General features: G+C 44.6%; 1 protein-coding gene across 1 annotated transcript; it reads left to right on the top strand.

Moving 5' to 3' along the window:
- Positions 1-9,625: 9,625 nt before the first annotated feature.
- On the top strand, positions 9,626-11,056 carry LOC145107204 (uncharacterized). Its single transcript, XM_079044047.1, has one exon. It carries the CDS (start codon positions 9,626-9,628, stop codon positions 11,054-11,056), a length of 1,431 nt encoding a protein of 476 aa, XP_078900173.1.
- The last annotated feature ends 3,375 nt before the right edge of the window (positions 11,057-14,431 follow it).

The following is a 14,431-nucleotide window of genomic DNA, read 5'->3' as shown; positions in this document are numbered from 1 at the left end:
AAACATGTAACATCCATAAAATTCAAGCCAAATTTAAACTTTTCAAAAACAACCCATTAACAGTAATTCATTACAAAAAAAGGTTTTCGTTTCAATTATTATCAGAGTATCCCAGAAACATTAACACAAAATGAGGAGCGGTACGATCACGCCTTCGCCTTGCCACGATCTCCTGAAGTACCTGAAACAATACACTGAAACTGTAAGCCCGAAAGCTTAGTGAGTTACCCCCAAAATACCAACCACAATACCATACACATAACATATCATATCATAACACAGAACAGCCATGCATATCGAGTCTATAGTGTGACTGGTCCGCCCGCACCGGGCCTTCAGTCCACCTGGTCCACTCTCTGAGTCTACAGTCTGACTGGTCCGCCCGCACCGGGCCTTCAGTCTACCTGGTCCACTCTCCGAGCCTCGGCAAGTCTGGTCCGCCCTCTTGGGGCCTTCAGCCTATCCGGACCGCTCGCTGGGCCTTCGGTCTAACCGGTCCGCCCTGGGTATGTTGGCCTACAACACAAAGCAGGACCCGCATCAACCCAACCCCAGTCCAAACAATCATGTGCACATAAACATATAATCATATAACCATTCTCAACTAATCAAACCGATCTAGCAGATCACATAGCATAGCAACATCCTAACCAGGATACCGACCTAACCGGTCACTAACATATACCATCCTAATTACCAGGATATCAACATAGTAAAGCAATAACACATCAAACTACTACCCGGATTACAATCCAATAAAGGGCCGACCTTGGTGCCTTAGACCCTGTTGATAAAGTGAGGATAACTCACCTGCAACTGCTGACTGAAGAATAAGATCACGCTGCTCCAATCACCGACACGAACTCCACCACTGATCCATATCAAATAACAGAACCCAGTAAATGTCCATAATTACCAAAATACCCCTGGAAGTCAACTGGTCAACCCTTGGTCAAAGTCCAAGTCCTCAGTCAAAGTCAACCTTCCTAGTTGACCCTACTCGGCGAGTCAACCCTTGACTCGTCGAGTTCCCATACTCAGAAAACTCTCATTCACGACTCAACTCGCCGAGTCACCCCAAGACTCGTCGAGTTCATCCATCATCGAGTCCCATCCTGCTCAACTCACCGAGTCATCCCTCGACTCACCGATTCACGACTCAAACCAAGAAAGGTTAGGGTTTCACGACCAGACTCGCCGAGTCCAAGAACAGACTCGCCGAGTCCAAGACAATCTTCATCCGACTCGCCGAGTTGTTCTACCAACTCGCCGAGTCCAAATGGGACTTATTCATGCAGACGATCTCAGGCCACTCCAATGCTTCCAATACATAGATCTGGACTCCTAGGGCCAGATTCACACGTAAAGTTTCCAACTTTACGTGCTTGCAAAGCTCAACAAGCTCAAACCAAGCTATCAAAGGGTTTTGGGACAAAGATACTCTAAATCAAGCCCCATGGCTGATGCTTTCTGACTTCATAGCTCCAAAACGACCTAGATCTGAAGTTGCAACCTCAGATCTAGTCTCTATACTCGAAATAGATCTCTAAATTGCTAAAGAATCCCAAAACAACCCCCATGGATGAACAATAAGGAAAAAGGCTTAAGGATGATGGTTCCTTACCCCTGGAATATGCCCAAACTGAATAGATCTCAGATCCACAAGCTCTCTTGATGCTATTCTTGAATTCCTCCAACCTCTCTTCACCAATTTCTTCTTCCAAACCTCAATCCTCTCAATAATGGAGCCTCTCACGATTAGGGTTTCTCTGGATCTCAAATGGACAATAAGAGGCTGAGGGGAGGACATAAGGTCCTTTAAATAGGGTGCAAACCCTGAAAAATAGGGTTTCTTCTTTCAGCACGGACTCGTCGAGTTCGGTCACTTAACTCATGCCCGACTCACGACCCGACTCGGCGAGTCAAGCTCCTACTCGCCAAGTTCATCACTTCCCAAATTACATTTTAATCCCCTGAACTCATGCTCCTGAACTTGGGATGTTACAATTCTCCCCCACTTAAATTAGGCTTCGACCTCGAAGCCTGCTGCAGCACTCAATCCGCAATCATAACCCCACAATGCAATCTCGGATCTCAACTGACTCAGATCCTTCCAACCACTGCTATCACCCCAATAACATTCAACTCCTCGCTACAGAGTCATAACAACTTCCTCAAGCCGACCATCGGCTCCTTCTCTGACAATAACACTGATCAACCAACGATTATCCGATAACACCTTCATCACCCTCCAGACACAGAATCACTTACCTCTTGCAACACTAGATATCACCCTTAACCACCGGGTCCTAACTTGGTACCAACTGTTATCCCTTTCCTCGCTTAGCATATCCTTATCGAATTCACTGCTGGGACTTATCCCGCTTCCCTTCCGAATCCAACTCTATTCTTTCCATGCTGACAGGATGATACATCCTTTAGCTCCCGAGCAACTCCCATGAGCTCTCCTCTACAATCGCATACATATGCCGAACCTGCTCTAGTATCCTCGGGTTGGAAAAACCCGACTCACTGACAATACCTCTAGACATCCCCAGGATGATTCACCACCACATACATGACCTTCTGATCACAAACGCACCGAGAACCCAAGGCTCCATCCTTGCATCCCTTCTGAACTCCTCCAGTACTACACCACCGGAAATCCTTCCGTTACCTCATCAGACACCCTACCCGGATGTGCATCCATACCACTGGCACAATTACCATGCCCACAACCATAACCGAAATACTTCGATCATCCATTCCCGCTATTACTTTCACTTCCGTAACCAACACTCCCTCTCGGAGCTACATACCTTTCCCTTTCCTTATCCAAGGAAATCTACCAACCAACCTTGCTACTTCGAGCAAGTGCCACGGCACTCATGCCCCTCCTCAACATTATCTCTGGTAGAGTAACCGCTACTTCATGCATCACACATGTTCTGAAACTGCTCACCAGGACTCTCGGGTCCTTGCACTACCTTCCACTAACATGATCAATACCCGGGGTCAGACTTACCTGTTGCATCGCAACATGCTCAATTCATCTCCTCATACAGATCTACCAACACATACAGATTCTTCAGCATGACTGGACCGCCTTACCAGGCCTTCAGTTCATCTGGACCACTCTCAGAACCTTCAGCATGTCTGGACCGTTCTCCGAGCCTTCGGCCTGACTGGTACGCCTACCGGCCTTCAGTCTTCCCGGACCGCTCGAACTATCATTCATCACCCCGAACTATCCATCCTGGGAAACCCTCCCGTACATACTGTTCTAGCCCTCTAGGGGTTCCGAACTCTAACTCCATTCCAATACTCAGATCCCGGCCTAATCCCAGGCCTCTCACTAACCAATCACCTTTTCAGAAACCTTGGTCTGTACCCCGACCCATCTGTCTGTCACTTACTCATACCAGCCCACACTCATGACTAACTGAAATACTGCTGAATCTCACACAGCTAAACAAATTCTAACGCTTATCAATCCTTCGGAGAATCTTCCAATTCTCCCCCACTTAGAACACTGACCTTCAATTACCGGTGACTCATCTGGCATAAGACAATCATCTCTATTCCATACCTCCCTTATCCATAAACCGCTTTCCTTGAACGAGTAACCTTCATAAAACTGTTCTCCCGACATTGCACCTCTCGAATTCCAAGGGAGTTCAACTCCCAGCTAAACACTTCTCACATTGCAAATGCTATACCCGGCAACAAGACCACACAACCAATCCTGACCATCAATCCCTCGGATGCTAACCAACTACAACCCACAACTACTAAACCCTTTTACCAAAAGATAATCCAGGCGAAAGGACGGACATATACCACACTATAAATCATGCGAACAAGACTAGCATATACAATACTCCAAAATAACCACAAAATAACAAGATAACGAAAAGGAAACATACCCGCAGCTGCATCTGGCTCTGTCCTGATCTCCTCTGCAGTAAGCTGAAAAGCGCGCCCCTGAGCCCTTGGAGGCTCCGCTCCACCCTGGCCCCCGCCAGTAATCCTCAACGTGGCCGGTGTTGGAGCCTGCACCGACCTCCCAACCAGCTGTGGACAGTTGGCCCTCATGTGACCAACCTGATGGCACTGATAGAAAATCCTCATATCCTGAACTGGGGCTGACTGCCGACAATCCCTCGCGTAATGCCCCTCTCTCCCGCACTTGCGGCACGCACCACCGGACCTACAAGCTCCGGCATGACCCTTCCCTCACTTCTCACAAGTGCGGCTGCTCTGACTGCCCAATCTGAAATCAACGGTCTTGGACCGTTTCGGTGCCAGCTGCGACTGCACCGGGGCCTGCCTCTGCTCACGCAACTGCAACTCGATCTCCAATTCACGCCGCCTAGCGGCTTCCTGCAACTCCAACAATGTCTCGCACCTCTGCGTAGACACAAACTGCCTGATGTCCCTCTTGAGCATACCTAGATATCGGGACATCTGCGCATGCTCAGAAGCAAACTCAGGGCAAAACATCGCCCTCTCTCTGAACACCCTGGTGATCTCCGTCACCGACTCGGAATCCTGCTTCAGCTCCAGGAACTCCTGAGCTAATCTCTCCCTCTCAACTTGCAGAACATAGCGAGTACTGAACATCTCTCGGAACTGATCCCATGTAACCGCAGCCCGCTGCGCATCAGAATAAGATCCCGTGGTCAACCTCCACCAATCCTTCGCCCCGAGCCTCAAGAGGTTCAGAGCACACCTCACCCTCTGATCTGCAGGGCATGAACACGTGAAGAAACAACCCTCCACGTCCGACAACCATCTCATCGTAATGATCGGATCCTGAACTCCATCAAAAGTAGGGGGCTTTGTATTATCGAAGTCCCGATACTGAAACCCTCGACCGGCTCCTCCACCTGCCGCTGCTACAGCCGCTGCAGCTGCCGCGGCAGCCGTCTCTGCAAGAGCTGCATAACGCTCATCAAAGTACTCAACCATGGCGGTCTTGATCGACCCAAACATCTCCGGCATCTCAGCCCTGAACATAGCAGCAATCTCATCATGCAGGATCTTACGAATCCTGGCATCCAACTCGTCCGTACTCATCTGACCAATGGTCTCGGGTGGCGCTGATCCACCCTGACCTCCCTCTCCTGCACCCGATCCTGATCCGGATCCACTCCCAGCATGCCTCGTAACCACCATACTGCAAAATACACCACAAAATATCAGATGCTCTCCCAATATCCCGGGAACCAACTCTCAACTCAACCCTAGAGGTTGTGACTTCCTTGATATGCGTATGGGTCCTGTGCTTTCAGTAGTACGGGCCCATACTACCTTCCACACCTACCCATATTTATATCAAGTATCATCACAACACCCTAGCGATAATCATAAATAGCAACACTCAATCCTCACCTCTAGAGGAACTGCTAACTACCTCATAACCGACCTACTGGTCCCACACAACTCACCCATCCATGAAACTTCCACCAACCCTACAGTACTAGTGTATGCTAGTCATACATAATACTGGACCCAATAGACTTTCGAATATCCAATTCTACCCTAAGCTCCCAATCAAACAAGAACAGAACAAAAGGCTAAATCAAACATTCTCAGGCTATAAGATCTTAATTATGTATAACTATGATGCATACACTAAATAACTGCAGTAATGATGTCAATTCCATCAGAAGAGAACCCTAGGCTAGCAGGCATCATATAATCAGGCAATTCTATCATGCAATTCCTGAAGATCCCTAGCCTAGTACTAGCATGCTGTTCTAAAATATCACATAATCAAATAACTCGTGTGGTATTTTGGGGTCCACTTACTGGCTCTGGCTGATCGTACCTCCGCATCTTCTTTTACTTATTTTGAAAACCATTTTAAATTCTCTTTTGAAAACTCTCCTTGATTTGAGACTGGATTCACACGAGTGTTCCTCCAATTCACTCAAACCAAGGCTCTAATACCAACTTGTGACATCCATAAAATTCAAGCCAAATTTAAACTTTTCAAAAACAACCCATTAACATTAATTCATTACAAAAAAGGTTTTCGTTTCAATTATTATCAGAGTATCCCAGAAACATCAACACAAAATGAGGAGCGGTACGATCACGCCTTCGCCTTGCCACGATCTCCTGAAGTACCTGAAACAATACACTGAAACTGTAAGCCCGAAAGCTTAGTGAGTTACCCCCAAAATACCAACCACAATACCATACACATAACATATCATATCATAACACAGAACAGCCATGCATATCGAGTCTACAGTGTGACTGGTCCGCCCGCACCGGGCCTTCAGTCCACCTGGTCCACTCTCTGAGTCTACAATCTGACTGGTCCGCCCGCACCGGGCCTTCAGTCTACCTGGTCCACTCTCCGAGCCTCGGCAAGTCTGGTCCGCCCTCTTGGGGCCTTCAGCCTATCCGGACCACTCGCTGGGCCTTCGGTCTAACCGGTCCGCCCTGGGTATGTTGGCCTACAGCACAAAGTAGGACCTGCCTCAATCCAACCCCAGTCCAAACAATCATGTGCACATAAACATATAGTCATATAACCATTCTCAACTAATCAAACCGATCTAGCAGATCACATAGCATAGCAACATCCTAACCAGGATACCGACCTAACCGGTCACTAACATATACCATCCTAATTACCAGGATATCAACATAGCAAAGCAATAACACATCAAACTACTACCCGGATTACAATCCAATAAAGGGCCGGCCCTGGTGCCTTAGACCCTGTTGATAAAGTGAGGATAACTCACCTGCAACTGCTGACTGAAGAATAAGATCACGCTGCTCCAATCACCGACACGAACTCCACCACTGATCCATATCAAATAACAGAACCCAGTAAATGTCCATAATTACCAAAATACCCCTGGAAGTCAACTGGTCAACCCTTGGTCAAAGTCCAAGTCCTCAGTCAAAGTCAACCTTCCTGGTTGACCCTACTCAGCGAGTCAACCCTTGACTCGTCGAGTTCCCATACTCAGAAAACTCTCATTCACGACTCAACTCGCCGAGTCACCCCAAGACTCGTCGAGTTCATCCATCATCGAGTCCCATCCTGCTCAACTCACCGAGTCATCCCTCGACTCACCGATTCACGACTCAAACCAGGAAAGGTTAGGGTTTCACGACCAGACTCGCCGAGTCCAAGACAATCTTCATCCGACTCGCCGAGTTGTTCTACCAACTCGCCGAGTCCAAATGGGACTTATTCATGCAGACGATCTCAGGCCACTCCAATGCTTCCAATACATAGATCTGGACTCCTAGGGCTAGATTCACACGTAAAGTTTCCAACTTTACATGCTTGCAAAGCTCAACAAGCTCAAACCAAGCTATCAAAGGGTTTTGGGACAAAGATACTCTAAATCAAGCCCCATGGCTGATGCTTTCTGACTTCATAGCTCCAAAACGACCTAGATCTGAAGTTGCAACCTCATATCTAGTCTCTATACTCGAAATGGATCTCTAAATTGCTAAAGAATCCCAAAACAACCCCCATGGATGAACAATAAGGAAAAAGGCTTAAGGATGATGGTTCCTTACCCCTGGAATATGCCCAAACTGAATAGATCTCAGATCCACAAGCTCTATTGATGCTATTCTTGAATTCCTCCAACCTCTCTTCACTAATTTCTTCTTCCAAACCTCAATCCTCTCAATAATGGAGCCTCTCACGATTAGGGTTTCTCTGGATCTCAAATGGACAATAAGAGGCTGAGGGGAGGACATAAGGTCCTTTAAATAGGGTGCAAACCCTGAAAAACAGGGTTTCTCCTTTCAGCACGGACTCGTCGAGTCCAGCCTCCGACTCGGCGAGTCCGGTCACTTAACTCATGCCCGACTCACGACCCGACTCGGCGAGTCAAGCTCCTACTCGCCGAGTTCATCACTTCCCAAATTACATTTTACTCCCCTGAACTCATGCTCCTGAACTTGGGATGTTACAAAACAGCTGAAAAACACCACTTGCGATCGCATGTTCTGTCCTTGCGATCGCAGGTTTCTTCATGCGATCGCAGGGTGGTCGCAGGTTGGTCCCGAGCCTTTGTCGAGGCATGAAGTTCACCAGAAGAGAAAGAAAAGAGAACCTGCGATCGCAGGTTGTGCCTTTGCGATCGCAGGTTGGCCAAATAGTCTCGAAATAGCAATGTACTTCATTAAAGAATCCCATGCCACTTTTTGTGATACATGCGATCGCAGGTTCAGCCCTTGCGATCGCAGGTACGTCGTTTTGACAGCTAGACGTATAAATACAACCTGATATTTTCCTTGTAACCCTAATTGGCGATTCCTGACGATTCAGAGGCGATTTTCGGAGGTTTTCAAGAGAAGAAATCAAATCTGAAGGAGACGATTCAATTTCTATCAGTAGTTTAGTAAGATTTATCATATGGATTCTATTTTCACTGTTTGTAATTCGTTTTTAGTCATGTCAGGCTAAAAACCTAGATTTCAGTTTCACAAGACTTAACCTTTTCGTATGATTAATCATTAGGCACGATGTGTGACTATGAATACTGTTTAGTTTGATCACTTCTATGTTAAATATAGTGTTTGATTTTGATTTCAATTTCTGCTGGCCACTTTAATTGTTTGTGAATCATTCTAGTCATCTAATTATTTAGATCCATAATTGTCTAGATTAATTAGTACAAGTGACAAATATTAGGTTAATTCTGAAATTAGGGTTAAGTCTAATATGAAATGATCAAGCAAGTTTTAACGCCTCCGAGCTTGTGAGAGGTATTGAACTTTACTGGGAATTACACTGTGTCTAATGCAACTTTTCTTTGTTAATCAAGAGCTTGTTTGGTTATCTAGTAAAAAGTTAGGTTTACTCAAAGAACTTATTTTGATTAAATGAATTTTGTAATAGAGGTCATTAGAGCTTGTTAATGAACCCTAGTACCAGTTTAAACAAGTGCATAGTCAAATATTGTGTTGAAGATTAATTATACGATTAGGGGTGTCACCGCGAAACTGAAATTGCTTTCTTTTATTTGAATTTACATCACTTTAATTTTAGTCGTTTTCTTGTCATTTCCGATTTCTGTTAGTTTAATTTTCACAACCCCCCCCCCCTTTCATGTTTATTGCATTTGTCAAGAATTTGTTCACGCCTTGCGCAAAGAGGTGTAACTTTAGGACGTGTCCCTGAGGATCTGACCCTGCTTACCCGTACTATTTATTAGTGAAATAAAGCAGTTATTTTATACTTTTATTTTTTTAAATCGTGTACGACAACGGTTTTAACAAATTGACGCCGTTGCCGGGGACACGGTAAAACACTAATAGTTTTATGCCAAGATCTTCACGTACATGTGATCTGATTTTTGATCCAGAGATTGAGAAGACTGCTAGGAAGCTAAGGAAGGAGGCAAAATTTCGGAAGCAACAAGCAGGAACCTCAGCCTCATCCCCCCATCTCACTATAACACACCCATACCACAAGGCACTCCCTTGTGGAACGAACCTGAAGCCCATTTCCACTTTTTCCAAAAGCACCACCTACCTCACCCGTTAACAGCCCAATCAAAACTTACCTCCATCATCTTCAGACGAACTCGAACTCACAGACTCCTCTGAAACTGAAACTGAATCAGACTTCATCATGAGTGACAACGGAGATGAAGCTGAAAAGACTCTCCGCGAGTGGGCAACACAAGAGGTTACCCAGCAACCTCTGTGTATCACCTTTCCTGAAGCTCAGAACTTTAAGCTCAAATCCGGCTTAATTCATCTGCTGCCCCCATTTCGAGGCCTTGAAAATGAAGATCCTCACAAATTTCTCAAGGAGTTCCATGTCGTTTGTTTTGGAATGAAGCTCCATACAGTCACTGAAGACCAGATCAAATTAAGGGCGTTCCCCTTCTCAGTTCAAGATGCAGCCAAGGAGTGGCTATATGACCTCCCTTCTGGTTCAATAACAAGCTGGAATGAACTCGCCAAACTCTTTCTAGAAAAATATTTTCCCGAGGCCAAAGTGTCAAATTTGCGCAGAGAAATTCTAGGTGTGAAGCAAGGCAAAAGAGAAGCTCTCCACACTTATTGGGAGCGATTCAAGAAGCTGCTAGTCCGGTGCCCGCAACATGGCATTAGTGATTACCAGTTGTATCAGTGTTTCTGCGAAGGATTGATACCTATGGAGAGGCGACTTATAAATGCATCAAGTGGAGGGTCACTTTCAGACATGACACCAACAAAGATTAGGGCATTGATAGAGAAGCTGGCCAATGAATCAAAACATTCAGCAACTGAAGAAGAGTGGTACCCAGACCACCCAAGAGGAGTCAAAGCGATGAGTAATGCCCACCTGGAATCTCAGATTTCAGAATTGACCAAAGCTGTCCTTTTGTTGACAAAAGAAAAAGGTGTTGAGCCAAAGGTCAAACCTTGCGGGATCTGCTGCAAAACTGGGCACCCAACTGATATGTGCCCGTTACTTCAGGAAGAAAATGAATATGTGCAAGCTATGGGAGGATTTCAGCAAAGGCCATTTGATCAACATCGCAATAACCAAGCTTGGGGAGGGCCTCAAAATAGCAATTTACAGCCAAGACCTCAACAGAACTTTCAGCAAAGAAACCAATATCAAGCTCCACCAGGGTTTCAGCAATCTTTTCAGCAGAATCAGCATCAAAGTAATTTTCACCAACCACCTGTTCAGTCACAAGCTAGTAGTTCCAGCATGTATTTGGAAGACATAGTTAAAAGTCTTGCTACCAGTACCCAAGATTTTCAGAATGAAACAAAGTCCAACATCAAAAATCTGGAGCAGCAAGTATCACAACTCGCGAATTCCATGAGCAAATTAGAAGCACAAGCTCAAGGAAAATTCCTGTCTCAGACTGAGAAAAACCCTAAGCACAATGCTTGTGCTGTCACTCTCAGAAGTGGTAAAAACTACAAAGGACCAGATCAGCAAGTAGATGAGGAAGAAGAGATCGTGGTTGAGCAAGAATCTGAGGCAACTGAAGAGGTGCAGAAAAAAGACGGACCTGCTGAAACTGAAGTGAAAATAACTCCTCCTCCTTTTCCCTAAAGACTGGAAAACACGAAAAAAGAAAAGGAAGACAAAGACATCATGGATTTCTTCAGAAAAGTTGAGGTAAACATTCCCCTTCTTGATGCGATTAAACAACTACCCCGATATGCTAAATTTTTAAAAGAGTTATGTACTTCAAAAAGAAAATTAAAAGGTAACGAAACAGTTAAAGTAAGCGAAAATGTTTCAGCTGTTTTACAGAAAAGGCTACCCCCAAAGTGTAAGGATCCAGGAGTATTTATTGTTCCTTGCAAGTTGGGGAATCTTTCAGTGCCACGAGCTATGTTGGACTTAGGAGCTTCTATAAATGTTTTGCCATATTCACTTTTTAAAACTATCGGGGTAGGGACATTAAAAAGAACTGGAGTCATCATTCAATTGGCTGATCGTTCTCTGGTGCACCCAAAAGGTGTGCTGGAAGACGTTTTGGTTCAAGTGAATGAACTCATATTTCCAGCTGATTTCTATGTTTTGGATATGGGAGATGACGACTCACCAAATTCAGGTTCCATTCTTTTAGGGAGACCATTTTTAAAAACTGCAAGAACCAAAATAGATGTTTATGATGGTACCCTTTCAATGGAATTTGATGGTGAAGTTATCAACTTCAATATTTATGATGCCATGCGTTATCCTGATGATGTTTCAGCCCTTAATTTCATTGATGTAATTGAACCATTATCTGTAGAATATTTTGAGATTGCTAACCGTGAGTCACTAGCATTAGTGCTCCACAAAAATTTGTCTATTAATGCAGCTCAAGTTCTATCAGAAAAATATGTTGTTGATAAAGAGGTTCAAGAAATGGCAGCTCATATGGACCAGCACAAAAAGTTGAGGTATGGTACCCAAACCCTTAAATTACCAGTATCTGATTCCAAGCTTTTTCCTTATGTAGTGCAAGCTCCCATCTTGGAACTGAAGACACTTACAGAACATCTGAAATATGCGTACCTGGGAGAAAAAGAAACATTAGCAGTTATCATATCCAAGAAGCTGTCAGAAAAAGAAGAGTTAGAGCTGATCAGAATTCTTAAGGAGTATAAAAGTGCAGTTGGGTGGACGATAGCAGATATCAAAGGACTCAGCCCATCTCTGTGCATGCACAAAATTTTGATGGAAGAAGATTATAAAGCCTCGCGGGAAGCCCAACATAGATTAAACCCACCAATGATGGAGGTGGTAAAAAAGGAAATTATGAAGTTACTGGATGCTGGGATGATATACCCTATTTCTGACAGCAAGTGGGTCAGCCCAGTTCAAGTTGTTCCCAAGAAAGCTGGAGTGACAGTGGTGGAAAATAAAGAAGGAGAGCTGGTCCCAACTCGTGTTCAGAACGGATGGTGCGTTTGTATTGATTACAGGAAATTAAACGCAGCCACCCGGAAAGATCATTTTCCTCTCCCATTCATAGATCAGATGTTAGAGAGACTTGCTGGAAAATCCCACTATTGCTGCTTGGATGGATTTTCAGGATTCCATCAAATTCCAGTCGCTCCAGAAGACCAGGAGAAAATGACTTTCACCTGCCCTTTCGGGACATTCACCTATACACGTATGCCCTTTGGACTCTGCAACGCACCCGCCACCTTTCAAAGGTGTATGGTTAGTATATTTTCTGAGTATGTCGAAAATACCATAGAAGTCTTCATGGATGATTTTACCGTCTATGGAGACTCCTTTGATATTTGCTTGAAAAACCTTACAAAATTTTTACAAAGATGTATAGAAACAGACCTGGTCTTAAATTTTGAAAAATGTCACTTTATGGTTGACCAAGGTCTGATTCTAGGACATATTGTTTCAAAAAAAGGTTTGGAAGTCGATAAAGCAAAAATAGATATTATAAAGAGCTTACCCTACCCGAAGAATGTTCGGGAAGCGTGTTCCTTTCTTGGTAATGCAGGGTTTTACAGGAGGTTTATAAAAGATTTTTCAAAGATATCAGTTCCCATGTGCCAGTTGCTGCAATAAGACGCTGAATTTGACTTCAATGAAGATTGCAAGAAGGCTTTTGATGTGCTGAAAAATCTTCTTACTTCTGCCCCATCATTCAGCCCCAGATTGGAGTTTACCATTCGAGATTATGTGTGACGTCAGTAACACTGCTGTTGGAGCTGTTCTAGGGCAGAGAAAAGACCGGGTTCCCCATGTTATATATTATGCATCAAAAACCCTAGATAATGCCCAAGAAAATTACTCCACCACAGAAAAGGAGTTGCTGTCAATCGTCTTTGCATTGGAAAAATTCAGGCAGTATTTGTTGGGCACAAAAGTCATAATATTTTCTGACCATGCAGCCATACGGTACCTTCTTGCTAAAAAAGACTCAAAGCCAAGGTTGATTAGATGGATTCTGCTGCTTCAGGAATTTGACATAGAGATCAGGGACAAAAGTGGAAAAGAAAATTTGGTAGCTGATCATCTGAGCCGACTCACTCCACCTGAAGACCCGACACCTATTCGTGAAACATTTCCTGATGAACATCTGTTTGCTGTTCAGAACCCTCCTTGGTTTGCTGATATAGTGAACTACTTGGTCTCCAGAGAACTCCCTTGAGATCTTACCCGGGCTCAGAAAGATAAAATAAAGAAGGAGGCGAAAAGATATGTCTAGGACGAGCCATATGTATGGAATCACTGTGCTGATCAGGTAATTAGAAGATGTGTGCCTGAAGATGAAGTCAAGTCAATCCTGACTTTCTGCCATTCAGAAGCTTGTGGAGGGCATTATGGTCCACAACGAACCGCACGCAAGGTCTTGGACAGCGGTCTTTATTGGCCTCATATTTTTCGTGATTCCTTTCTGTTTTGCAAGACTTGTGAAAGGTGTCAAATGACCGGGTCGTTCCCTTCCCGTAATCAAATGCCACTTACTCCAATATTAGTGTGTGAAATCTTTGACGTTTGGGGCATAGATTTCATGGGTCCGTTTCCGCCATCTTTTGGGTTTGTGTACATCTTACTTGCTATGGATTACGTGTCCAAATGGGTCGAGGCAAAAGCTACGCGAACATACGATGCCAAGGTTGTAGTTCATTTTGTCAAGACAAATATATTCGCTAGGTTTGGGACACCAAAAACAATTATTAGTGATCGGGGCACGCATTTATGCAACCGCACCCTCGAAGCAGTCCTCAAGAAATATGATGTCACACATCGGGTGTCCACAGCATATCACCCGCAAACCAACGGGCAGGCTGAAGCTTCAAACATACAGATAAAGGGCATTATAGAGAAAACCATCAATCCGGTCAAGAAAGATTGGAGTATTCGATTGGATGATGCGTTATGGGCTCACCGGACAACATACAAAACTTCTATAGGTATGTCACCATATAGAATCGTTTTTGGTAAACCTTGTCGATTGTC

The sequence above is a fragment of the Lactuca virosa genome, chromosome 4 (assembly GCF_052849685.1).
Source record: "Lactuca virosa cultivar CGN04683 chromosome 4, Lactuca_virosa_CGN04683_v6, whole genome shotgun sequence".
Classification (NCBI taxonomy): domain Eukaryota; kingdom Viridiplantae; phylum Streptophyta; class Magnoliopsida; order Asterales; family Asteraceae; genus Lactuca; species Lactuca virosa.
The sequence above is the reverse complement of the archived record's forward strand: the minus strand, read 5'-3'. Positions and strand labels throughout refer to the sequence as shown.